Raw genomic sequence first — 26,333 nt, forward strand, 5'->3', positions numbered from 1 at the left:
GAGTTGGGGACCACTTTTTCCTTCTTGGGCGTGGCGGAGCGTTGGGCGGAGTGGTTGGATCCTGGTACGGAGCCCTCCCCTCCCCTTGTTGTTCGCCAAGACGCCCCCGAGATGCTTTTCCCGGACCCGCCAGTTGTAGAGGAGCTGGAGTCTGTGGTTAGTGCCGGACTGTTGCCACCCGGGCCGGGGGTCATTCGGCATCGAGCTCCGGTCGGTCTGCCCGAGGGCGGCGTCTGGTCCCCGGTTCTTTCCTTCCGTCCCCGCTCCTCGGCGGTGGCTCCCGACGTCATCATGCTTGACGCCGACGACTCCGACGATGTGTCGATGGGTCCTTCGCGCGCGTCATCGCCCGGTCTGGAAATGTTACCTGGCCCTCCTCCCTCGACCCGCGAGGCATCGGTGATCGAGATCTCGGACAACGACGATCCGTGGATCCCCGTGGTCCCCAGCCGTTCCGTTGCTCCCCGCACTTCCCCGTCACACCGGGTGTCGCGGCTTGCCGTGGAAGACACAGACGGTTACGTACCCTCGGCCCCTGCCTTGAGTCGTACGGGCGCGACAGAGCGATTCCCGGGTGAACCGTTGCGCCGCATCGGCGAAGTGGTCCAGACCATTATGCCTCGTTGCTCCTTTTGCGTGCAGATGGGGCGGCTTTGCACCGTCTGGGGTCAGCTGGTGCCCCTCTTACAATGCACAAGATATGGGTTATAACCCAAAGGTCCAATGCACAAGACATGGGTTATAGCCCAGGGGAATTTGGAGAAATAATTACTTGGTTTCATTTTATTCTTTTTTGAGCTGTTTGGTATGATATTAGTGATGGGATTGATAGTCCAAACTAAATCTAACCTTTGTTGAACCAGTTTTGCAGAGATCAATTGTTTTGATGATCACATGATGCTGCATCACTCCTTCTCTAGTTATTATTGATCTTTATTCCCTCCTCTCCTAGGAGCCCAATATTACATCACGAGTCATCGGCCTGAAGAAAAGGTGATTTACGATAACATATACGATGTCACATTAGTCACATTATGCTTTTATAGTATATTTTGGTATATAACCCATGTCTTGCGCATTGGACCGTTGGGTTATAACCCACAACTTGTGCATTGGACCAGCTGTAACAGGTGCAGGGGTCAGCCCGGCGACCTTGCCTCCAAACTCCCGGCCAACGTTCGGCATGCTTGCGACTGGTGCAGTCGCTCGCACCATCGCTGTAATTCGTGGGGCCCGTTCGCGGCTGCTTACGAGGCCAAGGATTTGCACGGGTCTTCGTGGCGTTTCGAGTTCTGGGAGTGTACGGACGAGGAGGGCATGTACGCCTTGTTGGAGATGGACTCGCGATTTGCGGACCTTCAAGCGCTGTCGGAGAATTTCCTCTACCGGCGCTTCTGCTTCCGTTTCCTGCCCCGCTCTAACACCCTTCGGGCGCAACATCGGCGTCGTTCGGAGGACAAGGGGCACTCTACTCGTCCCAACGTTCGGAACCGGCATGCGGGCCGTCAACCATCCCCGCGACGCCCCCGGGCTTCGACACGGGGCTCCCGAACCGGGCCCGCGCGTCGGCGTTCCCATTCCTCTTCTTCCCGGCGCTCGGCTTCTCCGATCCATCGGCCAGCGCCGCCTCCTCGTGCACGATCTCCCGTTCCTCGCCACTCCGCACCGGTTACCCCGGCCCGACACCCCCCCACTGGGCCGCGTAGGGACGCGAGCCGCCCTGAGGCGGGGACCAGTTCCGGTCGTGCGGGCCCCTCGACGATGAGGGACATGCTTTTCCGCCCAGAGAATTACCCGGACGTGATGCTCTGGTTCGGCGAGCTGTCGCCGGTTCGGGCCGCCGCCGAGGCGCACCGTTTGTTGGACGACCCGGATGTGGCCCAATTGTGCCGGTTCTCCGCTGTGGGGGTGACGCTGCTACACCAGTTGTTGACCCGGCCCCAGGATAACCCTCTGTCTACCGGCGTCTTGCATTCACTCCGGTCCAAAACTCGCATGTTGATGCAGCCGGCGGATTTCGAACTGATGGATTACCTGGGGCACCGGTTTTCTGCGGCTCAAATGGTGGAGTTGTACACTCGGGTGCGGGGTGTCTTCGGTGCCGTTGATGACTCGGGGTCGACCCGGCTCGACTTGTGGGAGCAGAGGGCCGCCGCTGATCGTCGCCAGGCCGGTCGCTCGGTCCCCGTTCCTGGGGGTACTCGGCCTGGGTCGGGGTCGCGACGTTCACCTCCGTCGGGTCCTTCAGCAGGTCGAAAAGGAAAGGGTCGTGCGTAGCCGGCAGGTGTTTTTTTGTATTTTATTAGTTTATACCTCTTGTTTTTTTTGGACTTTTTGCAATAGACCGTGTTGCCCTCTTGTGTGTTCTGTTGTGCGGGTGTAAGGGGATCGCTTAGATTCTGTCAGACTGCGGGTCGGGCCGTGCAAGGACCTCTCCTAAGAACGCGCGTCCGGAACAGAACAGACGGATAGTCGGGCCCGCAGGTATGGCGGGCGGGGTAGATCGAAACCGAAAGGGCCCGTGAACTCGGTCCCTTGCCGTGGTTGGTGGTCGAAGGTTCGAATCGGGTCGTGTCGGGCCCGAGGAGTCGATAACGTCTCCTTGCACGGAGTAAGGTAGTTCTTCAGACGATCTAAGCGATAGAGTACAGGGTACGCTATCGTGCCTTATATACGTGGGCCCGCAAAGGGGGTGATCGGACACCCTGGCCTCTCCTCCTCCTCCTCGCTCCGGTTCCTGGCCGCAGAGGGGACGATCGTACATCCCTTGCGGGCCAGGCGCTACTCCTAACCTCCTAGCACTCCTCCCCAGTCCCCTTGTGTCGAGTTGGGCTTGGCAACGGCTCGACGCGTCGTTCTCGGTCACGTGCTTCCCACGTGTGCGTTCCTCCTACTGGGGCGCATGTTCCCCGTCGTCACGTGCTGTGTGCTACGGGCCCGCGATGGCCCGACACCAGCGCCGGAGCGGACGGGCCGGGTCTTATCCGTGACAGAAGATTTACTAAGCATTTCCAATTATGCTGACTTATGATCTATACAATTATCTATGCCTTGTTTCTTGTCTAGTGGGGCGAGGCATGAGCCGCCGCTAGCGTGAGATAAACTAGCGTGGGAGCGCTCCGCCAAAGCCGAGACTGACATCATTTTCAGCAACTGACATCATCATTTAGCACTTGCTCGACACCACCATCTTGTATCTTTTTTGCGTATTCCCTCCTCACTCTACCTCTTCCTTCTGCCTTCCATTCCCTTCCCTTATGTCCTCCCATCAAAGATACCAGCTTTTGTGGGTTCCTGTCACTCTCCTTCCCTCCTGCTTTTTATGTTCTTCCTATTTCACTTCTTTCTCCCTTCCCCCTTCTCTCTTTTGTTATCTTCCTTCCTCAACTACTTTATTAGCTCTACTTAAGTATCGTGGTGTAGACCAAAACAGAACTCAAGTAGCAGCCAAAACTCAAGTTCCAAGTTGTCTTTATAGGACTTGTATGACATTGCAAGTTAATGGATAAACTTAAGTTTTTAGTATATAATGTTTCAAGTACATTTTAGAATAATAATCAAGTTTGTAAGTTATTCAAACTTGAGTTTTTCAGTGTATAATATTTATTTAAAATATTTAATATTTATTCAAAATATTTAATATTTAATAAAATATATAAGAATGATATAAGCATACCATACTATCCTAGTGCTTAATATGTTACCTAATATTGTCCTCAGCAGTATAATATATTATAAAATATAATGAAATATAATATACTCTTTTTTTAACATTGTATACTCATATTGAAGTGCTGGTTCTGCAACCACATCACAATAGCAATAGTATATGGAGATACTGTATTTTCCATGATTTATATGTCACATGTCACACCTTTCAATCATATGATTTCTTTTTATATTTCATAGCAAATCTTTGATTGTCACAATTGAAAGTTGCCTAATTGGGCAAATTAATATCATCATCTAAATTGCAGATTTATATGTTATAACCCATTTATACTCAAGAGTAAGAGCAGTACTGAAATTCAATATGAAATGCTGTACTATTGATCTTCACCACAATAATCATCATATAACATTTGTCAGCACTAGTCAAAATTCTTTATAAGCCCGAGAAATATTCTAATGGCAACTTAGAATAGTCAATCAATAAGTTCTGTGAATACACTCACCATTTTATCCATCCAGACAAACACAATATCCCGCCATGCATCAATTTTTTGCACCAAATCATCAAATGAGGCCGCACTAACCCATTCATGATGTGCGCCTAAGTCGGGATTCTTAAAAGTCACCTCTGCATTATGCTGCAGCCGGCGGTACATGGCTGCCTGCTTGCGTGCAAATGTCACTTTTCCATCAATGACATCACCATTCTCTTGCTGTTGACGATTGGCCAGACCCATCCATACATCGGCATCTCGACGAAATCGCTCGATGACACGGAATAGCTCGGCATGCTTTCGCTCATATTGCTCAAGCCATCGGTACATCTCCGCCTCAGCGCGGAAGTATTGGACACGATCACCTATTCTAAAGTTAACATTTGAAATAATAAATGAAAAAAAAAAAAAACAGAACATACTCTCTTGCCTGTAGGCCTGAAGCTTCTCATCTGAGAGGCCACGTTTACCGACCCATTCCTCCAGCCAGATCCACCCATCGCCCTTTTTCTTCTTATCTTTCTTCTGACCAGTCGTGCGGCGCCGCGTCACAGCAGATGTGACATTATCGTCGCTTTCCTCAGCAGACGAGATTGGTATTGCATCCATTTCACTTGGCGGTAATATATCCTTCAAACGTTTTGGTGGACGTGGCGATTTCGCGAAACCTTGGGACAATGAATCCATGTTTAGGCCAAGAATAAACATGGAAATCCGAACCTTTCCGTTTAAGTGTTTGAGTACCAGCAAGAAGCTGAGGTTCCTCACTAGGGCTTTCGCCATCCGACTTTGTGCCATTCGTGGAAACCAGGTGAGAGACAGGGAGCAGGTCCACATTTGTAGGGCCACTCTGTAGGTACCAAGCTGTCCCATCAAATACGCGTGAATCACCTGTGGCACGATGGAGATGAGTATCTTTGCGGCGCGTATCTCGGTGACTGAGCGGCGGGAAGGGGTCGACAGAATCACAGTTGATATGCCCAAGATGTACCAATGCATCGCGGTTATGATTGTACATTTGAATTTCGAACGTTTTCATCAACTCGGCGTTTTGAAGGTTGCGCTTAGAGCGTGTGATCCCAGCCTGCCCACGGAAGTCAAGGTCTCTTGCCTTCTTAACAGCAGAGAGGCCCAATGACGCTGCTCGGACAGCAAGAATCAAATTCGCGCTCGTCGTTAGTGCCAAGGCAGCCAGAATGCCCTCGCCTTCTCATCTGTTGATTATAGTGGATATAGATAGGTTTGTTGCACGTCTGTATTCTACTACAAGCCACGCTAACAAAAGTGCAGATGTGTCTAAATAGTTAGATTGACAATACCCAGAAACCTTCTTTTTTTCTGTCTGTGTGGCCTATCCTCGTCAAAAATCTCAATAACCTCCACCTCTCCCACACTCGCCTTTCGTTTTAGTGGACGCAAACACGGCATGACTGGATCAAGCCAGGTGATTGCTTCCAAAGCCCATGGTGGACGTTCGCGGCCTCGAGCCCGAAAATATGGGTCGACCCAATCGTTCCATGCCTGATCCGCTTCCTGGGCAATCTCTTGCGCCTCATGGTTGCGGACACGGTGTGTATTCCCGCGTTTGTAAAAGTATTGATCATAGCCTTGGAGCCAAAGTTTGAGTTGCGCTCTTGCCTCTTCATCTGGCGCTGCGGTTTTCACGATATACCAAAGATCCTGTCTGTTGGTCAAGGTCAGCACACTATTGGTTCCTGATATCGCCAGGCTAACCTGATCGATGTAGTTGGAATATATCTTGCCGAGCCTCGCGTCAGCCGTTCCTCGACCCATTACCACTCGTAGGGTCGAGCATCGTTCACCGAAGTGTTCTCGCAGAGCATCTGGTGAGAATAGTTCGATACACTTGCGAGCGAACGCGCGATGACGTGCGTTGGCATTCCAGTGTGGGCGATAATTGCCAAAAAAGACGTGTTTCGTAGGTCATGAAGAGGATGTTGGTGCTGTTGATGCTTGTCATTTTATTTAAAGCCGTGGCACAGGCTTAGGTTTGTGCTTTGACGCATACAGTTCGAACAATGCAAATTGTCACACTCCTTATTCCAACTCCACCACTACCATCGACGTCTACGATCCCCTCATGGCGCGAACGAAAAACACCAATACAACCAAGGCCCCCAAAGAGATGTTCCAGGCATACGACCCTTCACAGGTGCCTGCAAGCATGCCCTTCCCCGAGCTTGCAATGGTCACTGGCTCCAAGGCGGAGGAGATTGCTGTCCCCAAGCTCAACAACTTCCAACGCAGCTGGATTCTTGATGTTGCCCTTCGAGGAGTCGATTTGCCCGCGCTCACTGGTGCCGACGCTCAGAACTTCTACGCCAAAGTCAAGAACGACGCGTTTTCTGCTAAAGCCTTTCAGCACGCAGCCCAGCCCGGTGATGCCGAGCAAGAGGCCGCATTGCCACTGATGATTTCGGCTTGGAGGAGCAAGCGCCAGGAGAACTCAGACAACACTGAAACATCTCGTGAAAGCGAGGAAGATGCTGGTGGCAAGGCCTCTCTTCTGCGCGGTTATCCAAGAGCAGGATGGAAAGCTGTATGTTGACTTCCGCGCTAGTGGTGCATCCATTATAACTGCTTTTCAGGCCATTCAGAAGGTTATTAGCAACAAGCGCTCAGCGGACAAAGTCAAGTCCAGCGCCAAACATCGGAAGGACGACAAACAAACTATTGTCTTTTCTGAACCTCCGACTTCGGCAGCAATGACTAAACTCTTTGGAATCGCTGCTTATACTGGACGCGATAAATTCCGCGATGATCAACACGACGCCATCCAACAATATGCGAAGAACCTTCCTGAGTCAAGCAATGCGGGTGGCAAGTTCCGAAAGGCTGAAGCTGAACTGTGGGCTAAGGAAGACCACGCTTTCTGGGATAGCGCCGCTGCATCGACAAAGGATGTTGACTGGGAAGAGTGCGCCTATTCACGGTCTATTTTGCTTACTCTACTAACTCAACACAGGCGGCAACGACTTGTGCCGGATGCATTCCAGAATATGGTTGAAACTCTCAATGCAAACGGCAAGTTTCGACCCTTCGTTGGGCTAATGCTCATGTCGTGGCTCGGGGAGGATGGACGCGTTCATTTTGAATGGTATGCATATTTCGGTTTCAAGCTCGTTCGGCGTGATGATAACTATTGCAATCTCCCCACAGGTCAGAAGCAGTTCCCAAGAGCCTTCATGTCGACAAGCCTTTCGAGGTCGCCCACAAGTCAGTTCTCTCCAATTTCGTCAACAGCGCCCATGCGTGGGCTGAACAACCATTGCGAGGTAAGTCCATTGGCTGCTGTCCAAGCGAACATCAGCTGAAGCACAAGTAGATTACTTCATGGCAAATAAAGGCCAAGATAAGAATCTTCCGGTCGTCTTTTTCGGTGACATCGGACGAGCTGGATGATATGCCCCCCAAAGCCGTTGCTCAGCATATTACGGAATTCCTTGTCGAATCGTTTTCGTGGGTGTTCCAGCTTCCCTGCAATTCATATATAAACTGACTTGGACTCAATTGTGCAGGTGCTGCCTTTGGGGTGGATGAAATCCCTTGGGCCGATATTTGCAGCCGTCCTGCCGACTACTACGATATCGATCGCCTTCCATTCACATTCCCTTCCAGTGGCTTGTCGTCACTCGCTAGGGCTGAATGGTACGACCTCGGAACACAGCTTATCTCAGCAGCAGGTGCTGGAACCAATGGCTTGTTTCGCGCTGGCACCATCAAATTGTCTTCCCCGTCCAGGTCCCTGGATGAACTGGTGTCATCTGCAGCTGATGTCCTCCCTCCCCCAGCTAACTCTCCGGCGCTATCACCTCAACCCGACTCATCTGAGCCGGTTCCACCTGAAAGCCCAACGCCAACACCTCCGTCACCACTGTTGCCACCAAAGGCATCACGGAAGCGAAAGCCTGTAGAGTCGGTACCAGAGTTACCGGCGGCGCGGACCTTGCGCTCTCATTCTGCCATCAATGACTCGGAGTTGCCCCCCCGCACACTCCGCTCACGTTTGAGCAGCAGCAAGTCAGCACAAGGCGAGCCTCCATCTAAGCGCCGCAAACACAAGTGGTATGGATCTGATCTTAAGTTTTGGTGCATGAACTTAAGCTTTTCTAGAACTTAAACTATTCTACATACTAAGCATCAACTTAAGTTGTTACTAAAACTGTTTTGTAAATTAGGGACTTAAGTTGTGTTGTCTGAAAATGAGATAAATATGGGATCAAGTCAGGAACTTAAGTTATCTATTGACTTGAGTAGGTGTTTTGGTTGCAACCAGGGATAACTTAAGTTAAGCTTGTTTTATTTCACCCTTCCTTCCTGCTCTTTCTATCCATCCTTCCCACCCCTCCTCTCTGTCCCAGCGCTCTGGGTGGGGTGTCCACCGCTGCTTTGCATTTGCCAGCTGCACTTTGCTTTGGAGTGCTGCTCCTTTGGGGGGGGGGTCCAGCTGCTCGCTTATGGTGTCGGTTCCCACCCAGTCATGCATCATGCTGGCCGCAGGCTGCCCCGAGTTTTGTCTCCCACCCAGAGCTGCCTAAGTTGCCCTCTTGTGGTTGGGAGCCCCTTGGGTGAGTGTCTCCCTTTTCCTGGAGTTGCCTATATTGCACTCTCGGGGCGGAGCATCTCATTTGTGGCCTTGCGGCCAAGCCTGGCATATTGCTACCTATGTATTATGCGCTTATGCGCTCATGCATGAATTTTTGTCTCCCCCAGTCTCTTCGGAGATTTATGTATTCACATTCCTACCTATATATACTACTCCCGACGGCCGGGCACAACGAGCTAGCTTATCTCACGCTAGCGGAGAGATTTATGTATTCACATTCCTACCTACCTATATGTACTACTTCCGATGGCCGGGCGCGACAAGCTAGCTTATTCATGCTTTGGATCCTCCCCTGCTAGGACTTTTGTTGGAGCCTCTGGGGTTGCCCTTACAGTAGATATCTATCTACAACCAGCACTTATTTTGTACCTGATCTTAATATCAGTACTGAACTTTCACAAATGTGTAACATGCAAGAGTGCCTGTTGAGCTCACAAGCTGGTCAGCTCAGTGTGTAATATGTAACTTGGGCTGAACTTGAGTTTTGATAGATATGTATAGGAGTAATAAACTTCAGTCTGCGGGAGCATTCCAAAGAACATCCACTGGGTGCACTGGAGTTTGCCAATAAAATGCCAGGAAGTAAGCTCAGGGGGAAATACCTTTATGCACGTTTTAAAACCAGTGTGGGACTCCTACTTTGGTGTGGTTCATCCAACACCTTTCTTCAAAGGTAGAATACCCTCTAAAACCCCCTTCTCATTTATCCAGTTATCCGGCAAGGAGTCCTCATCCAGCAGAAGTCCACTCCAAGTATTCAGTACTACTTGGTGGTCAATAGCTAATTTATGAAATGTATTTTTATTAGTCAATATTCTATCTCGTTGAAGTATTGAATTTATCATTGTTAACCAGCGATTATGTATTTCATGAACTTGGAATATCTTACCAGGATTTTTTTAGATATCTTTCATTTCTTGTATTCCAAATCATATACCATGCAGCTGAAACTAAAATGCTCTGAACAGTCTATCTTTGTAAGGTTGAGGAGTTCGCTCCAAAAAAAAAAAAAAAAAAAAAATATGTATAGGAATGTGACGATGTGATGACGTGATCATGATTGACTCAACAACCACACTTCCGTCTCCACCACTGCGATGCCTGACAGAAGCCCAGCGCCCGCTATGTCATCGGACGAAGTTGCAACACATCGACAATGTAGCTCCCGATCTTTACGTCAGTCCATTGGAAGAAGAAGAAAGAAGAAAAATCCACCGGCAGTTGAAGCTGCAATCTTCACCCTGCCTGACAACTTATCTCTGCCGCATTGTTGAAGCAGTACTTATTAGGTTGTCGCTAGAACGAGGTCCTTTGACGGGGTTGGAACGGAAGAAGCGTTGTCCCACTTCGTTTCCTCTATTCAAACGTGAGTTCTATTGTCAACCTTCGAGTGAGGTCAGTTGATCACGCGCGTAGTCGCCCGCTTTGCGGCACGTCGGTGCATGGGAAAGGAAGCCCCCCCCCCGCGTCAGGGCTATAAGAGTCGGAGACGACAATAGACTCTACTTGGAACAGCCCACGTTCCTGACCTCTTCTTCCCGCTGACGACGCCAATGTCGAAGGAGAACGAGAAAGACGACATCGCCCACGACGAGGTCAGGGTATCATCTGTTGAGCAGGATGGATCTGCCCTCCCGCCCCTTCCTGCCCCAGGCACCCCCGAACGACTCGCAATGGAGCGGAAACTTGTCCGGAGACTAGACTATCGATTGTTGCCCACTATTTTCGTGATATACATCATGAACTACATCGACGCAAGTCCTGGTTATCGCTCGTGTTGGGGTGCTCAAATGTTGTTACAGCGAAACGGAATCACGACTGCGCGCTTAAAGGGCTTGCAACAGGATCTAAGTCTAACAGGTGAGCATGACAGTCCTCATCACAGAATCGTCAGGCTAATGTACAGCGCAGACCTACAATACAGTGTTGTGCTCTCGGTGCTTTTCGCGACCTACAGTCCATTTCAAGTACCGTCAAACATGGTGCGTCCTTCTCATGCTTCCACAGAGATCGTCTAAATTAAGCTGCTTTCCTACTCGTTTTAGATTCTTAACTACGTCACCCGGCGCGTTTCTCTCTTTCTCTTTATCTACTGGGCGCTGATGCATAACTTTCAGGCCGTCCTGGTACATCGGGTTTTGTGTTATTGGTTGGGGTCTGACGAGTCTGCTCACGGGCGTGAGTGTCCCTGTACTATACCGGTCAACCTACTTCTTTGTTGATCCACTCCCGCGACAGGTGACCAAAAATTATGGTGGAATTCTGGCATGCCGTCTCTTCATCGGACTACCCGAGGTTCGTAAATTCAGTGCAGCTGCTGTGTGGATTTATCGTGTTCGTAGGCTGCATTCTATCCCGGGGGTAGGACTATCGATTTTCCAGCTTTTCTTCAGTTGACTGTTCCCTTAGCGGCTTATCTACTCTCTCGCTGGTACACTAAAAAGGTCCATCTCGCGATCTCGAGTCATTAAGGGAACTCACCTTTCTTTCCAATAGGAGCTCGCATTCCGCTCCGCCATCCTCTACTCCGGTCTACTTATCTCGAATGCTTTTGGCGCTGTAAGCAATCCATTTGGTACTGGTTCTCACAATTTACACATCTTTTGCTAGTTAATCGCAGCTGGAATCCTCGGCGGAATGGAAGGCGTTCGTGGCGTTCGCGCATGGCGTTGGTTATTCTATATCGAGGTGCGCGAAGTCCGGATAAACAGCTTCCTGGTATAATCTTGGACAGGGCGCAATTACAATTGCTATTGGTCTACTCACTCTGTGCGTTCATGGCCACTCACGCTCGCTTCTCGCTTCTCATCTCTCATATTTCTGGCTCAATAGATGGTTGCTACCAGACTATGTCAGCAATTCGGGAACTGGGTTCGACTATACGAATGCTAACGCGCCAACAGCCAAACAACACTCGATGGATCAAAGGTGACCTGCGTCGATTGGCTCAAGCGCGGTTGGCCGAAGATGCAGGAGAGGCAGACAAAGACAACGAAAGCGACACGTTAGTCTTTCCCCTCTCCCTAACCTTGCTTAAACTATTTATGCAGACCTGTGACCGGACTCAAAATGGCGCTCATGGACCCGCTCGTGTGGGCCTTCGCCATAATGAATACGGCTCAACTTTTGGGTCTAAGTTTCATTAACTTTTGTGGGCTTTTTTGACTTCAAACTCTTCGGCTACTGATTGGTCATAGTCCCGACGTGGGTAGCCCCAGATGAAGCTACTTCTTGACTTACAAAGCTTTTCGTAGTCTCACCAAGACCCTTGGATTCAACACCACGATCAGCTTGCTTCTCGCTGCGTAAATCCAACATTCCAATATCTAGAATCCGACTGACTAATTGACAGTCCGCCATGGGTTATCTCCTCTATTGTCTGTTGCGTGAATGCTTGGCATGCGGGTACGATATATTTTCCTCCATGCTTTTTCTCACTTCCCTGACTTTAAATCAGACAAAACCGGTGAACGCTACTTCCATCTCGCTGGATTGTGGTGGATCGCCATCCTTGGTTTCATCATCGGTCTTTCGACATTCAACACTGGCGCAAGATACTTTGCGATGTTCCTCATGGCCGTGTCTTACGCTTGTCAGTATATTACCTTATCTTTTCCTTCTCTCATTGAATAACAATTCTATAGCCTTCCCACTGACTGCAGTATGGGTTGCCAATGTTATACCGCGCCCGCCCGCGTGAGTATTTCCCACCCTACGAGTTTTCAAATACTTGAACGTCTTGACAGCAAACGAGCAGCAGCTATCGGGATTGTGAACGGAATTGGGAACCTCGGAAATCTGTTTGTGTTGTCGATTGGTGTGGACCGTCACTGACCTTTGAATGTTTAGGATGGGCTCGTATGTGTGGAAAGCGGAATGGGGCCCAGACTACCACCAGAGCATGGGTATCTCGCTCGGGTCGCTGGTCATTTCTTCGCTCATCATGCTCGGTACTTTTTTCTTCTCCGTTTGTTAATATCTTTGTTGAAACTTTCTTCAAGGCATAAAACGCCACCTCATGGGTAAAAACAAGAAGCTCGATGCGGATGAGCGCGCAGCGATGGACGGTGCGGACATGATTCGCGTTAAGGAGGCAGCGATGTTGGAAGGAATCTCGTTGGAACAGGCCCTACAGAACCGCAGAGGGTTCAGATACGTGCATTAGCGAAGCCCGCAGTGCTTGGGATGTACTATACGAAGGCAAAGTTTTCATAAAACATGTATACATAGTGCCCAAAAGGCACAAGGAGGAAGCCGAAATACAGTCACCAATCAGCTGACAAACAAATGACAACGAGCCTGCTCATTCCCACATCTTATTCCCGAACAGCGACGAAGATGAGGCTGATGAGCGTATCTCCCCTTCAAGACCAGATCGGCCAGCGTCCGCCAATCTGTCAGTCGAGGATTTTATACGAGGATGGTCCACGACTGTCCACGACGTCCGACGCATTTTAGAGCACAGGAAAAAGTACGGCGAGCGATACTTGTGCATCGCAAAGTATTTGCGCACCATAGCGTTCAGTTCAAACGCAGATGACTATTTTTGAATTTTTTTCGACAAACTCAGGCTAACAACGAGATTGAACGAGTCAGTGATGTTGGTGTGGAGGAAGTGGAGGCGGCAGGATAAGTACTGTATAGTGGCATTAGTAACCAGAAGTCGCAGCCTGAGCTATATTCTTTCACCAACTTGCATATGAATTTGGTATGGATGTCGTTTGGTGTCCGGTGCCACGTCGTGACTCAAAATGTGACTCTCGATTTCTTTCCCCAAATGATGGAAACAACGGCGGGAAACAACCCACAACTTCAACTTGGACTGCTGCTATCCGACTCGGATTGCCTATATGTCGTCGGGAAATAACGACGGCGATGCTTTTGGCAAAATACTCTTCGAGAATCGAGAGCCAACTTGAAAGCCGCGACGAATACCTGTGCTGACGAGAACATGAGCGGAATTCTGGGGAGAAACAAGCTAATGCCGGTGAAGGCGCGTCTCCAATAGATTGCCCCTGGACGGATGCCAATTATGACTTCCCACTGAACAGGTTGCGCCTCGAATGGGATCAGCATCGACAAGTACTCCACACAGCAGCAGTTTGAACAAGTCCACCCAGAAAAAGGTATGCGCTCTTGTCTGCAATAATAATCAATCTTAAAATGATAAAGGCTCGCTGTCTCTTCAAGTTGAAGCCAGCTTCAAGTTGGGTTAACCAGCACCCGCCCGCGGCGTCAAGTTTTTGACTTCTGTCTCCGTCGAGTTTTGGACCTTTCTGGGTGCTTATCTGCCAAGTGCTGCGCAGCCAGATATAAATAACTGGGCCCCTCGTGGCGCAACGCGATGCTTCTTCGCAGTTGTCCGTTCCCCAAGTTGGCAATCACAACTTATGAGAGCGAAGGGCCGAAACCAACGCCGGGCAAACAAAGCTACCGGTTGCCCTCCGGGACTGTCGAAGCATGCTGGGAAGAGAAATATCTTGTTGGGGCAAGGCGCCGTTGGGAGCGCCGAGCAAGTACTCGACAACCACGAGCATCTATCACCTGTCCCGACGAGAATGACAGCATGCTAGTGTGGAGCGTGGTGCTTATTTATCCTTCTCTCCCTGGGATCTGGGACGGCAGTGAATCATACGAGTTGAGAAACAAGTCGTTGCATTGGAGTTTCTGCCGTCCGCCAGGCTATCATGGTTCAGGAACAGGACGCGTGACGTTCTTCAAACGGCGGAATGGAGAGATGGTCCTCAGGACAACAGGCTACAGCAAACATACTTTTAGGCGCTTGGTATTCCGTTCTGACTGAACTACAAAGGTGCTGCTTTTGATATCTCTGGGAAGAGACTAACAAGTCCACAGTGTTGTGTATACGTGCGGACCTACTGTTATCCACTATTTCGGCGTTTAAGAAGGCACAGCCAGGAGACTCGGAAAGATTCCGTGGACGGCCAAGCAAGCCCCGCACACAATCTCACGTCCACAAATGCTTATACAAGACCGTTCATCTGGGAGGGCATGTAACGCTATATCCTTTCTTTCGCATGCCAAGCATCTTTTCGATTAGTTATCGATCTTTAAACCTTGAAAACGACTATCAACGACTACACACTGCCAACACTTTCAACCTCCACCTCTCTGAGGGGGACGGAGTCCAGCAGGTCGAGAGCCTGAACCCCCGTAGCGGGGCATGGCGTAGCTGGTGGATACGACTACTCGTGACCTTTTCGTGGTCCATCGTTGTCCTGCTACTCTTCGTTCGTTGGCCATTCGGCTTCGACCATGACCCACTACCGGCAGTTGTCTCTGTAATCCACAGTCCATCACCGACACCATCTTTATCTCTATCTCCATCCTCATCCCCAACGACATCAGAACCACATTGTCCACCAACACCGCTGCCGACCGTCATGGCACCACCCCTTTACTCAAGCTATCGTACTCGTGAACGGTTATTCCAGCAACACAACTTGTCGGCTCCTTATCCCAATGGCAAGCACGCCAAATACCTGTGGATGGCCAATCATGGAACTCGTATGTTGAAACGAGAATGCTGTCCATGTCATCCGAGACTAACTGTCCGCAGAACAGGGTTGGGGCAACTACATGCAGGAAATGGTTTTGAACGCATATTTGGCATATGCTTCAGGAAGAGCGTACGCTTTTGCTCGCTAGATTTAGACATGGAACTAACTATCGGTCCAGATATGTATTTGACAACTTTACTTGGGAGGAAGGCGGTCCTGAAATCGCTGACTGGAACGGCCACGCAATTCCCGCCCGCATTCCGCTGTCGGCTTTCATATCTGGTGCGTCCTCGGATGTTTTTTCATACTTTCTGACCAACAAATAGGCCCAATCATAGGGGGCCCAATGCCTCCCATGTCGAAGGATATCATTCCTCGCGCTGTTTCTCGCGAATGGTACCACAAGGTCTGCCCAGAGCCGGACCGCGTCGTTATTGACACTCGAAAAATTCAAAACTCATTCCTGACATTGCCATCCGCCCTGCAAATAGTAGAGCGCTGGGTAGACGAACTGCGAAAAATTCAATCACCTTGCGTGGAACTTGCGCGGTCAAGTCCATGGTTGTTTGGATGGGAGTGCGTTTCTTCGTTGTAGCGCATCATTCAGAAATCTAATCCAAGCCGCACAGCCTGACGAATACAGAACGTGTACTCGATATCTTCCCCGATCTCTCCTCTTCACCTATCCTCACTCATTTCGACTGGTCCCCGTTGATCCACGGTCAATTCCTTATCAACTCACACCATTTCATTCCAAGCAACCTGCGTTCACCCGATTTGTATGACATTCGCACCCCCATACCCGGCTTACTTGTGCTGCATGTGCGTCGTGGCGACTATGAGGGGTGGTGTTCCTACATCGCAATGTCCTGGGGCCTTGTCTACAACGGCTTCAACCGCTTTCCGCAATTTCCAGACAAATCGCCAGCGCCGCACGACCCCGAAGGGCTCCACCATTGCCTACCCTCTATCCCGGACATGGTCGCCAAAGTCCAGAGCGTTGTCAACGACACCGGCTACCCACTCACCAAAGTCTTCATTATGACCAACGCGAAGGCGCCATGGCTCACCGACCTCGTCAACGCGATCGCGAAAATACACGTATGGCCGGACGGGATCAGCACGAGCCGGGACCTGGCGCTGTCGTGGGACGGCCGGTTTGTCTCGCAGGCAGTTGATATGCTGGCCGCGCAGCGGGCGGAAGTGTTCATTGGGAATGGCGTGCGTTGTCTGCTTGATTCTTGCTTCCTCGGCCACTTATAACACCCAAATTCAGTGGTCGAGCTTGACTTCGAATATTGCCATGCTGAGGATGACCAACTCCAACTTGGACCCACGGAATACCCGCTTCTGGTAGTACCCGCCGTTGTTTTTTGCAGCCATCGAGGTTTTCAAGTCCCTTCCTACATTCATACTCAGCTTATAGTAATCATGGGTTTTGTATCTTGTATCTTAATAATGCATTACACGAAATGCGAGAAGATTGAGCAGTAAATCTCCTTAAATGAAGAGCTTCCAAATCCTAATCAGGCTTCATTTCTGCAAAGCTGACAAATCAGAAAACATGTCCTTGTCAACCAAGTTGTTGCGTTGCGAACAACCCCAGATCCTTGCGCCAATGCTTTTGCATATCTGCATTCTCAAGTTGCGACCGAAAGAGAGGGCATAAAGAAGAGAGACAGGGGACTTTGCTACTGCATCGAATGAAGGAGGCCAACTCGACGATTGTCTTGAGGTCTCTGAGTTGGTGTTGAGGTGTGTCTCCAGTCTTTTGCTCTAATGCATTGGGTGACGCCTAAGCACCAGGTAGCTCGGGTCAACGCGGGCTTCGTTCAGCTACCTCAGTCACAGAAGAAAACCACCCACCACTCGACACGAATTTCGAACGTTTCTGAAAACACCGCAACCCCAGCGGAAATGCCAGGTCTTGGCGAGTGCAATTCCTCTTACTCTCCACGGTACTGAGCCTGCTCTCCCACAACATAGGCCGCTGATTTGCTTTGGATATATAGGCACAATCCAGTCCAACTCTACACTCCACCATCCTTCACCCTCGCAGCCAGCCTCTTTGTCTTTCTCCTCCTCTGGCCTACTAGTAGCCGGGCCAGCGCGTGACGAACGGTACCATAATGTGCCCATGGGCTTCAAGAAGCGTGTGTAGGCGGTGGCCGCGAGTGGTGGAAAGCACCAGGAATCTCTTACAACTCCCTCTCTCCGAGTCTGTCACTTTGTGGATGGGGTCGTTCCGCGGGGGCTCTGAAAGGTATTTCCAATCACAACGCCGTCTTGGAGAAGTCACTCATTGATCTTATTTAGGCGCATGCGAGCCCGGTCCACTCTTTTCCGACCCAGCTTTAGTCCTTGCTTTGACTATACGGAGATTATATTTCGCTCAAAGGAACAAGGCAACATATTTTGGGGACAAGAACCGTTACGTATCTATCACGGGACCGTACCTTTCTTGCTCTTTCGCCTCATCGCCCCAGTCTCCCATGCTGGCACGAAAGAAGAGCGCTGTACAGTTCACTAGCATTGGATCGGTGCGAAACTTTTTCTTTGTTTCAAACGCATTCTGACGTTGACTGCCCGTAGATACCGTCGAAAACTGAAACCATCGAGAACGCAACCACCGAAGGTCATATCGTCTGGATGCCACCCGCTGCCGCTGCCGTAGCTGCTGTGGCGTATGTCTACTTCTACGCGATACTCGGCCTAGGATACTGGGCAGAGGCACTTGGAGTTCCTGTCCAGTATTTGTGTGTGGATCGGTCTGAATGTCTGCTCCAAGTCAAAACCTTGGAACTGCACGAATACGTCTCCGCGATATCACTAGTAATTGTGAAAGGGTTACTCTCCGTGCGTCTCTTTGCTGTCTTGACGTTTTCTTCGGCTAATTGAGTTATCTTAGACTGTTACAGTTCTTGTTGTTCTCGAAACGTTCACCAATATCAAGCCCATCCACCAGATGATCTCATTCACCATTCAAGTTACAACAATACTTGTGAAACTGCCACTCGTTCTGTGCATGTATCTCGTTCGCTGGATTCTGCGTATGTTCCTTCTCATTTGGTCAGTATTGGCTCCGCTTATTGCTCAAAGATCACTGCCTCCTTCTGTGTATCGGAATTGTCATCTACATTTCTCAATATCTGTTCGAGCCCGCTCCCAACAGTCCTCCATTTTGCGGATTTGACTCAGTTATCCCGGAGGAATCGGACCCTGGCGACAGTGGAGTACCTGAAAGCCAGGATTCGAAGTATTTCTACGAAGACGGGAATCTTTTCTTTGTTGTCAGGCCTGACAACGTGCTGTTCAAGGTATGTGGCCTCCTTGTAATAGCAACGTCAAATTAATCAACCAACCAAGATCCACCACTCTCGTCTCCCTGTCGACATATTCTTTGCGACATTCAAGCCACCGCTTGTGCCAGACATTATACCCGTATATGATAATGTCAATGATTTCCGGGCTCTCTGTTGGGCCTTCTACGCGTCGTATGTGTGGTTAACACTCTTGAAAACCAGGTTTCCAAACCAATATTTAGGCAAGAGGCGATTTTGGACCAATGGCCAGGCACTCAAGACGCTAGACGGCCGGTGGATATTCTCAGACTTGTCGCAATTGTTCGTATGGCCACGAAATACACCTCGTCGTCTCTTCAGTCATGGGGTCTCCGCTGCATCCGGGCTCATGCCACACTGCCGTCCAACAATTACTTTGACACTTGTCCGACTTCGTCATTACTCGCGACCTGCAACGCAGTTCTGGATACTCCGGACAACGAATGGCATTCCCTTTCCACCACTATCGAAAACAAATGGATTGCGCGGCTGACGGCGGGGGGTCTTCAGGGTCAATTGCGCGCGGCGCTTGACTTTGGAGAAGCGCGAGGCAGAAATCGCTTTCTTGCTGAAGCCTATTACCAACATGCGGTCCGAATGGCCTTGCTTGCCCCCATAAAAGCGCGTTCTCCTGTCCTTGCTGCGTCAGAAGTCTCAGAGTCACTCACGGCTGCGCAAGATGCGAGGCTCTCGAAGGGGTTCAGGGAGCTCATTCTCTATCGGGACTCGATTCCTCCAAAGCTGTCGAACTTCCATGACCCGCACTGCAGGCGATCATATACGGTTGCGCTCCCAGTGTTTACCACATATGATGTCAGGGCCGCGCTGAGTCTTGCGATGAACGTTACAGCGCAGGATGGGTGTCTGTGCAGGAGGAACAAGCTGAGCACCATGCGGGAAGCCTTTGACCCGGTGGACTTTTTTCTTGTCTGAAGTGTTCCAATGATGTATATTGGTAACTTGTCATAACGAATGCCTCCGGCGATTTCCCGACCGGGAGTTAGTAACTTTATTTGGCGTATTGACTGTACGTACGCGGGCGGTTCTTAACCAGTTGCCATGACCTCTTCCCTGGTGAACGGTGTGGTGGCGGCCGACTCAGACTCGACAAGCAACAGCGTAGGGAAACCCTCCGAATCGCCTCCAGGTAAGTACCGCGATTCCCAATCAGTCCCGACTCACAGAGTTGATACACTGAACCCAGCCTCGGACGAGCATTACTTTTTTGACGATGGCGACTGCGTGCTTCAGGTTGAGGGGGTCCAATTCAAAGTAAGCAGAACTTGAACTTGAAGTGCTGATTCCGTGAGTATGTGCACTTATCAGGTTCTTATTGGTAGCTGCACAAGGCCTTCCTCACAAGAGATCCGGAATCGATGTTCTGCGCCATGTTCAAGGACGCGACAGGCGAAAACGACGATATCATCCCCTTGCATGGCGACACTGCTGCCGACTTCCGGGCCCTCTGCTCTCTGCTGTACATCAGGTGGGTGACTTTGCTGTTTGTCCCAACGGACGACACAAACCGCTAGACCCGGACTTGGTTCTGAATTTAGTTGGCAGACCAGGCGATGCGTATTCGCGCCACAAATCGCCCTTCACGGCTGATGACGTCAAAGTCTACCTCGCGGTCTTGGATCTGTCGAATAAATACGGATTGGCGCACTTCGAGAAGTGGGCACAGCAGCTTCTTGAAGACGCGTGGCCGGTCGTGCAGGAGTACCTGGTAACCTGCCCTGAAGACACAATGGAGAAGACCATGGGGATCGCCATCCGATGTGCCCACAAGACCCTGCTTGCGGAGGTCGACTCTAAATGGCTTGCGAGCATAACCGAGGGCGTAGTTACTGCCGAATCCGCATTGGCTGCAGGAGAAAGTTACGGCAGACGGTCATTCCAGGGCGACGTTTACGCTGCCCTTCGTAGCAGGGTCCGGTCTACGAGCCTGTTTCTATCGCCCCAAGTTGGCCTAAAGGCGCTCGGACTCACTGAGGACCAGCTTCATCGATTCCTCACCGGTTTCACAATCCTCACCCATGTCCTCATCGTGCTGACGACTGCGGGCCAAACTCTCGATACGTCTCCGACATGCGATACAACACCGCCCAACCAACCACCAACCGTTCCTCCCTGCGACTGCCAGTCCCACTGGGACGAGTTGTGTCAGCAGAACTACCACGATAGCTTCGAATTGGGCGTGCCGGATATTCGTCTTACATTACAGCGGACAAAGGATCGGGTCGACGCATTTCCTTGCATCAAAGAGCACTTGAGCAGTGACGATGTCGCGTTTTGTGAGGATTTGGACGAGTATTTTTTGGGTCCAAAGCCCGCCAACAACGAGCCGGAGGAGGTACCCGTACTACGTAGATGATCATTGACAGCCTGGCCAGTAAGTAATCGCCACAATAAGTAGTAATGGTGCGCTGCATGTGATGATACTTCGTCATGACTTCGTCTCGACGACGAGATGTGCTGAGATGTGTGTGTGACATTTCCAGTTTGCAATCGGAGGTCGATACAATGGTTGAGATACAAGTATAGACGTCTTACAAATAATCTAAGCAACTAGTCATACAAAAGTCCGAGCGTAATACATCGGTATCTTGCCTATATCATCAGAGACACCCAAAGAAATGGTCAGCCAGCCCCTCCTCCAGCTCCTTCGCTCGTTTCTCCAGCGCAGCAATCGCCGACTTTCGGCACTCCCCACACATCCCCTGCTTGACCTCCTTGTCGGCTTTCATTAGCTGCTGCATCGTCTCAAGTAGCGTCAACAGCGCGGCCGCCCTGATACGGAAACTCTTTTCCGACATGGCAGCGACACTCCATCTCTCCACCCAGACTTTGGTGCATCCCCGGGTACAGTCCGGGCCAGCCAAAAAAGGGAGCGCGGTCCGCTTCAGCTGTTCGCAAAGGCTGACGAGCGACCAATGCCCTGAAAGCACACGCGTAACCTGTCCGTTGCTGAGCTTGACGAGCTGCTCTGTCTGGAAAGTGGTCGCGCCGCGCTGGTTGGTGCCTTGTTCCGCAACCATCGTTTGTACATGGTGATAATAGGCAATACCCCGGAGTGAGGGCAGCTCGTGGGTGTCTGCGGCGATAATGGCAGGAATGCAAGGCGCCTCTCCGACACGAATACGGGAGGCCCATGCGGCGATAGTAACATCCAAAAGGGCATCGTGCTTGATGGAGATGGCCGTCTCGACCAAACGGGCGAAGAGGGGAGAGGAAAAGCTCGCGGCAAACGATGGGTTGGAGACAGCGGTGAGAAGGGTAGTTTTAATGGCGGCTAACAGAGGGGTACATTGGAATTGGCGTGAAATGGCTGCGAGTTGTAGAAGTCGCGATATAGATTCATGGTCTTGAGGCGGTTCGATAACTTCACTGGGACTACAAACGCGTCAGAGAATACAAGGGACGGATGTGGCCTTACTCCGCATATATCGCCCAACACAGCACACGGAATTCGTCTGGGTCCGCAACCAGAACAAGGACTTGTCCAGCTGGATGCTCCTCCAATATGTCACGAAGGACGAGGGAAATGTCCGCCAGCAATGCAGATTTGACCTGCCCATGGCCAGCTGTGAGTCATACACGATAACTTGAGTCAACAAACACACCTTGAATCTTACAAGGCCCACCCTGACCACACAGTCTGCCTCGCTGTCGTTCTCTCGATAGAACTCCACATCATCTTCAACCGGCCCCGGAAGCTCTGCCCGCTGCTCATCGCTGTCGCTGTACCCGCCAACATACTCCCAGGAGTCTCGTCGTTGGCGCTTTCGTGGGCGGGTGGGGAGCTCGCTCTGTTCACGCGTCTCGCGGATTGTAGAGCCATCCGAGTCGATGATAAAGCGGGCGGGCATAACAAGTAGTTTAGTGGTAGGTTGATTGTTGCAGGGACAGCCTTTTGAGCTGGAGATAACAAAAGACCCGTCAGCGCTTGGGACAAAAGAGATGTGTGGCACGTGCATACTTTATGTGGGTCCGATGCTTACTAGCAAAGGCTATATCGGGTATCTGGCCGGTTGTGGGCGATTAGCGCATCAAGGACGAAGAGGGAGGAGAATGTGGCGCGAATGATGGCCGGGAACGTGACCAGGAAATGATAATTAGAAATTAGAATCATGTACAGTATGCCTTAATTTTTTCCTTCTTTGCGGAATAGTGGCATAGGGAAATCTCAAGCCGGACTTCATTCTGAATGCTGCATATGTAGTTTCACAGTCGACATATCTGTTTAGCGTACTACTCCACGGACCACCAGTGCCACCATTCATGATCAGCTACTAGTAGAGGGTTCTGGCCCAAGAAAGTATGTATCGATATCAGAGCAGAAATTTTTACTTTTGAGGTGCTCGTCGATGCACCGGTATTTGTCTCCGTAGCTTTGTGCGTTTTGCAATATGGCGCGGATTTCAGTTCGCGTGGATTTGCTAGCGTGCTGACGGTTCTCTGCCAACATCAGCCTCCACTCATTCGTCGACCCTGCACAAGGACATTCTTTGGATGGATAAACGCATGGCGTGCCCGGATCACCCGGGCTCACTATTTGAGCAAGGATACTGGTGAGCATCACAATCCCCGTAAAGAAACGCTGCATCTGTGCATTTGTGAGGCCGAGCTGAGTTCCCAATCCAACCAATGGTGAGACGATCAAAGCAGCTTGTCCCTCGTCTTGTCGGCCCTGAACTCTATTCCAGAGTATGATATAGATTTCGGTCTGCAGTGAGCGTTGCTGATATTTTTCGCCCAGGACCAGGACACGAGACGCTGATATTGCCCCCGATTTAGCGGATTTTATCAAAATCGCGAGGACCAGATCAAGGAGGGATGATAAATTGCATCGGATGGCAAGAGCCATTGCCGCTTCAAGACCAGGTTCTAGGCAGCCATTCAAATATGTTTGAAGCGGCCTCAGCATGTCTTCCACGCTGCTTAACATCTCCCACGCCCACTTCTCGAAGTGCGGCAGTGTGTACTTGTGCGCCATGTTGAGAAGATCCAAGTATTTTTTCACTTCCGTGTCCCCGATCTGTTCCATACTCAGCGCATACGCATCACCAGGACTTGAAGGAAAAACCGTCATCATCAGCACGCTGCATATAACGCGGACTTACAGGAGGTACATCGCCCAACACAACACTCGAAACTCCGCTGCGGTATCTCCAGACAGTGAAATGACTTCTGCAGAGCTGCCTTGTGCGTCTGCAAACATGGATCGGAACATCGATTCGGGATCGCGGCCCAGAATCACTCGGTGCAGCTAGAATCAGAACATACGACGGTCAAAGAGCGATGGGACGGAACTGGCATGGAAATACATTGAACAGAACATTTTCGACTTGGAACAGACAGTCTCCGTCATCGAAGAAGTACGTTTCATCGTGCACGACGCTGCTGTCTTGAATTTGAAGAGTAAGTCACGTCATTACAGCTGCACGAATTTTGAGACGCTTGCCTAAGTCCATTCCAGAATGACTATAGTTTGAAGTTTGCTGTCTTAGTTTGTCTACGAGTCGATGAAATATACGCGAGAGATAGTGGGCGAAACAGCACCAATGGCCGGTCGTGCACGTGAGGGAGAAGTGCTCGGAGAATCCCGAGGTTCTTCGCCCGCGCGGCTTCCAGAAGGTAAACGGACGATTGGGCGACGCTGGCGGCGCATCGACGTCGGCAACAGCGCGTCGGATTCGTGACCTCCGTGACCTCCTTGTTTGTCAACCACTCTCATTGACAAGTCAATGGGCCTGATTTGTTGGCGAATCGCGGTCATCCCGCGCATGCCCGACCGATGGACAGTACTGCCAGGACACCGGATGAAGAATAGCCCGAGGACTGTAGCAAGGTACGTGGTTGTTCCAGTCGCCTTGCCAGCTTGGCTCCCCATTGGCTTGTTACTTATTTTAGGTCATAGGCACAGATTCCTACACGTACAATAGAGATTTTAGTCTCCATTTTGCTCCCCTACGCCAGGCCGACCCTCAAATCAACCACCCAAGCCAGCGCTGGTCTGGAAATGTGGCCCGAGACGATGTGCTCCATGACCGAGCTGTGTCCCGAGCGAAATGATCCACAACGGATCGGGATTTGGACGTACCGTGGAACTCGTGCCCGAGCTTCTCCCCGACAATGATAACAATATGGACTGGATCCCCGCCTCTCTCCCTCCCCTGCCCCTCCCAACTCTTCATCCGCCACCATGAGCCCAACACAGAAACAGCTGCTCTTTGCCGCTGACGCACTCTTCCTCGATCTCGCTGCCAATGCCTCTACCAAGATCCTCCTGTCCCATTTCTCCTCCACCAATGAGCTGGTCATCCAGCACGCCCCCATTTCCTGCCCGCTTCCCCAAGATTCACGACTGACCGGCCTAAACGCCGTCCGCTCTTATTTCGACCTCATCTCCGTACATTGGGAGCGCAAGGACCTCTGTCTCGACTCCCAGAACGCGATCACCCACCCGACGAAGACGGTAACGGTGCATGGCAGTGTGGGCTGGACATGGCGGCTGAGCAGGCGGGAGTGGACGGAGAAGTTCACGTGCACACTCGAGTACGACGACAACTTGAAGGTCGTGGGCATGGTCGTCGAGACAACCAGCCCCCCTGCGACGTGTGTCATGCGCGCAGTCGACATGGACTCGAAGGCTCCATTGGCCCCGTTGCGGGCGCGCCTCCCGCTCGACATGTTCAGCAGTCCTGTGAGTGTCTCAGTCTCCACTGGAGCTCCTACTAAAGTCAATTTGTAGCTCTTACCAGCAGAGTTATGAGACCAGACTTAACTTGATGGAGGAGCGTGGTTGGAGGCTTCCCTATCCCCCTTGTATGTATTTGTATGTTTGGATGGATCGTTGTTGGCATCTGCTCAGCAATGCTAACTGGAATCGACTTCGAAGTTGCTTCGAAGTTTCAGAAGACTGTCACGCACGTGACCAGACGCGTGATTTGGTCATATCTTGACCAGCACACCACATGCAGCTTCCTATTCGTCTCTTGCATATCAGCAGTGTGCAATAACAGACAACTAGCGTGCTGTTTCCCAGCACAACTAGGCTATACGATCCGTGAGTTGCACGAATTTCGGTCAGGGGCAACTTCAAATAACATTCGCCCGAACATAAATTATTTGCCGGATGAAGGCTTGAATGAAAAACATCATGAATGATTCGCGCATCTCTCTTTGCGAAGTTCAGCTACTCAACCCAAATCGCATATGACGCTTGTGCCATTGGCTTGAACGTGGCAAAACCTCAAGTTGTGCGAAGGCAGGAAGAAAATGCGATCGTGACGACGCTGCAATGCTCGTAAACTCAATGTAAACTCCTGTTCCCTGATATGGCCTTCTTGAACTCGTCTGATGCGCCACCAGCAGAATCTTTCAAGCGTCGCCAGGCAACATAATTGTCGAAGTTCGTCTACTCTACGACGGCGTCATACATTGGTTTAGAGTCCCTATTTGGGATCCAAATATTATCGCCCGCGCCTCAGGAGGATGGCAGTGCCTTCCACCTGCTCTGAATCGCCGGCGAGCCCAGCCAAGCACGCATGCTATTGGTCGCAGCCGCGGGCCGGCGCAGCTTAGGAAGCCATCTCGTTATCACATCAGGAAAGGCCCCGCCCTTGTTAGGCGAAGGGCGGAACCCGTTGGCAGGAGGATATAAACTCGCGTACTA

At 50.8% G+C, this 26,333-nt stretch overlaps 7 protein-coding genes across 7 annotated transcripts; 5 read left to right on the top strand and 2 right to left on the bottom strand.

Moving 5' to 3' along the window:
• Positions 1-10,346: 10,346 nt before the first annotated feature.
• On the top strand, positions 10,347-12,958 carry MIND_00812600 (Tartrate transporter; the record flags this gene model as incomplete). The annotated part of the gene is made up of 19 exons (XM_037364800.1): positions 10,347-10,653; positions 10,705-10,775; positions 10,801-10,862; positions 10,911-11,088; positions 11,136-11,154; positions 11,203-11,237; positions 11,290-11,352; positions 11,404-11,481; positions 11,528-11,644; positions 11,697-11,797; positions 11,844-11,944; positions 11,991-11,997; positions 12,048-12,098; positions 12,146-12,198; positions 12,251-12,385; positions 12,438-12,489; positions 12,540-12,593; positions 12,643-12,743; positions 12,795-12,958. The coding sequence occupies 19 exons, from the start codon at positions 10,347-10,349 to the stop codon at positions 12,956-12,958; spliced, it is 1,749 nt and encodes a 582-aa protein (XP_037218042.1).
• Positions 12,959-15,197: 2,239 nt separating this feature from the next.
• On the top strand, positions 15,198-16,671 carry MIND_00812700 (uncharacterized protein; the record flags this gene model as incomplete). Its single annotated transcript, XM_037364801.1, has 6 exons — positions 15,198-15,321; positions 15,374-15,443; positions 15,493-15,596; positions 15,641-15,890; positions 15,944-16,535; positions 16,591-16,671. The coding sequence occupies 6 exons, from the start codon at positions 15,198-15,200 to the stop codon at positions 16,669-16,671; spliced, it is 1,221 nt and encodes a 406-aa protein (XP_037218043.1).
• A 1,135-nt stretch (positions 16,672-17,806) lies between these two features.
• On the top strand, positions 17,807-19,588 carry MIND_00812800 (F-box domain-containing protein; the record flags this gene model as incomplete). The annotated part of the gene is made up of 6 exons (XM_037364802.1): positions 17,807-17,854; positions 17,907-18,170; positions 18,223-18,364; positions 18,414-18,631; positions 18,681-18,808; positions 18,859-19,588. The coding sequence occupies 6 exons, from the start codon at positions 17,807-17,809 to the stop codon at positions 19,586-19,588; spliced, it is 1,530 nt and encodes a 509-aa protein (XP_037218044.1).
• A 126-nt stretch (positions 19,589-19,714) lies between these two features.
• MIND_00812900 (BTB domain-containing protein) lies at positions 19,715-21,029 on the top strand (the record flags this gene model as incomplete). The annotated part of the gene is made up of 4 exons (XM_037364803.1): positions 19,715-19,802; positions 19,860-19,927; positions 19,996-20,141; positions 20,219-21,029. The coding sequence occupies 4 exons, from the start codon at positions 19,715-19,717 to the stop codon at positions 21,027-21,029; spliced, it is 1,113 nt and encodes a 370-aa protein (XP_037218045.1).
• A 244-nt stretch (positions 21,030-21,273) lies between these two features.
• On the bottom strand, positions 21,274-22,524 carry MIND_00813000 (uncharacterized protein; the record flags this gene model as incomplete). Its single annotated transcript, XM_037364804.1, has 3 exons — positions 21,274-22,048; positions 22,092-22,225; positions 22,279-22,524. 3 exons carry the CDS (start codon positions 22,522-22,524, stop codon positions 21,274-21,276), a joined length of 1,155 nt encoding a protein of 384 aa, XP_037218046.1.
• Positions 22,525-22,940: 416 nt separating this feature from the next.
• On the bottom strand, positions 22,941-24,338 carry MIND_00813100 (uncharacterized protein; the record flags this gene model as incomplete). Its single annotated transcript, XM_037364805.1, has 5 exons — positions 24,218-24,338; positions 24,120-24,170; positions 23,983-24,062; positions 23,779-23,924; positions 22,941-23,727 (listed from the first exon to the last, which is right to left on the bottom strand). Exons 1-5 carry the CDS (start codon positions 24,324-24,326, stop codon positions 22,941-22,943), a joined length of 1,173 nt encoding a protein of 390 aa, XP_037218047.1. The 5' UTR covers positions 24,327-24,338.
• A 522-nt stretch (positions 24,339-24,860) lies between these two features.
• Positions 24,861-25,409, top strand: MIND_00813200 (uncharacterized protein; the record flags this gene model as incomplete). The annotated part of the gene is made up of 1 exon (XM_037364806.1): positions 24,861-25,409. One exon carries the CDS (start codon positions 24,861-24,863, stop codon positions 25,407-25,409), a length of 549 nt encoding a protein of 182 aa, XP_037218048.1.
• Positions 25,410-26,333: the final 924 nt, after the last annotated feature.

The sequence above is a fragment of the Mycena indigotica genome (genome assembly GCF_014461135.1).
Source record: "Mycena indigotica strain 171206Taipei chromosome Unknown Mind.scaff0007, whole genome shotgun sequence".
Classification (NCBI taxonomy): Eukaryota; Fungi; Basidiomycota; class Agaricomycetes; order Agaricales; family Mycenaceae; genus Mycena; species Mycena indigotica.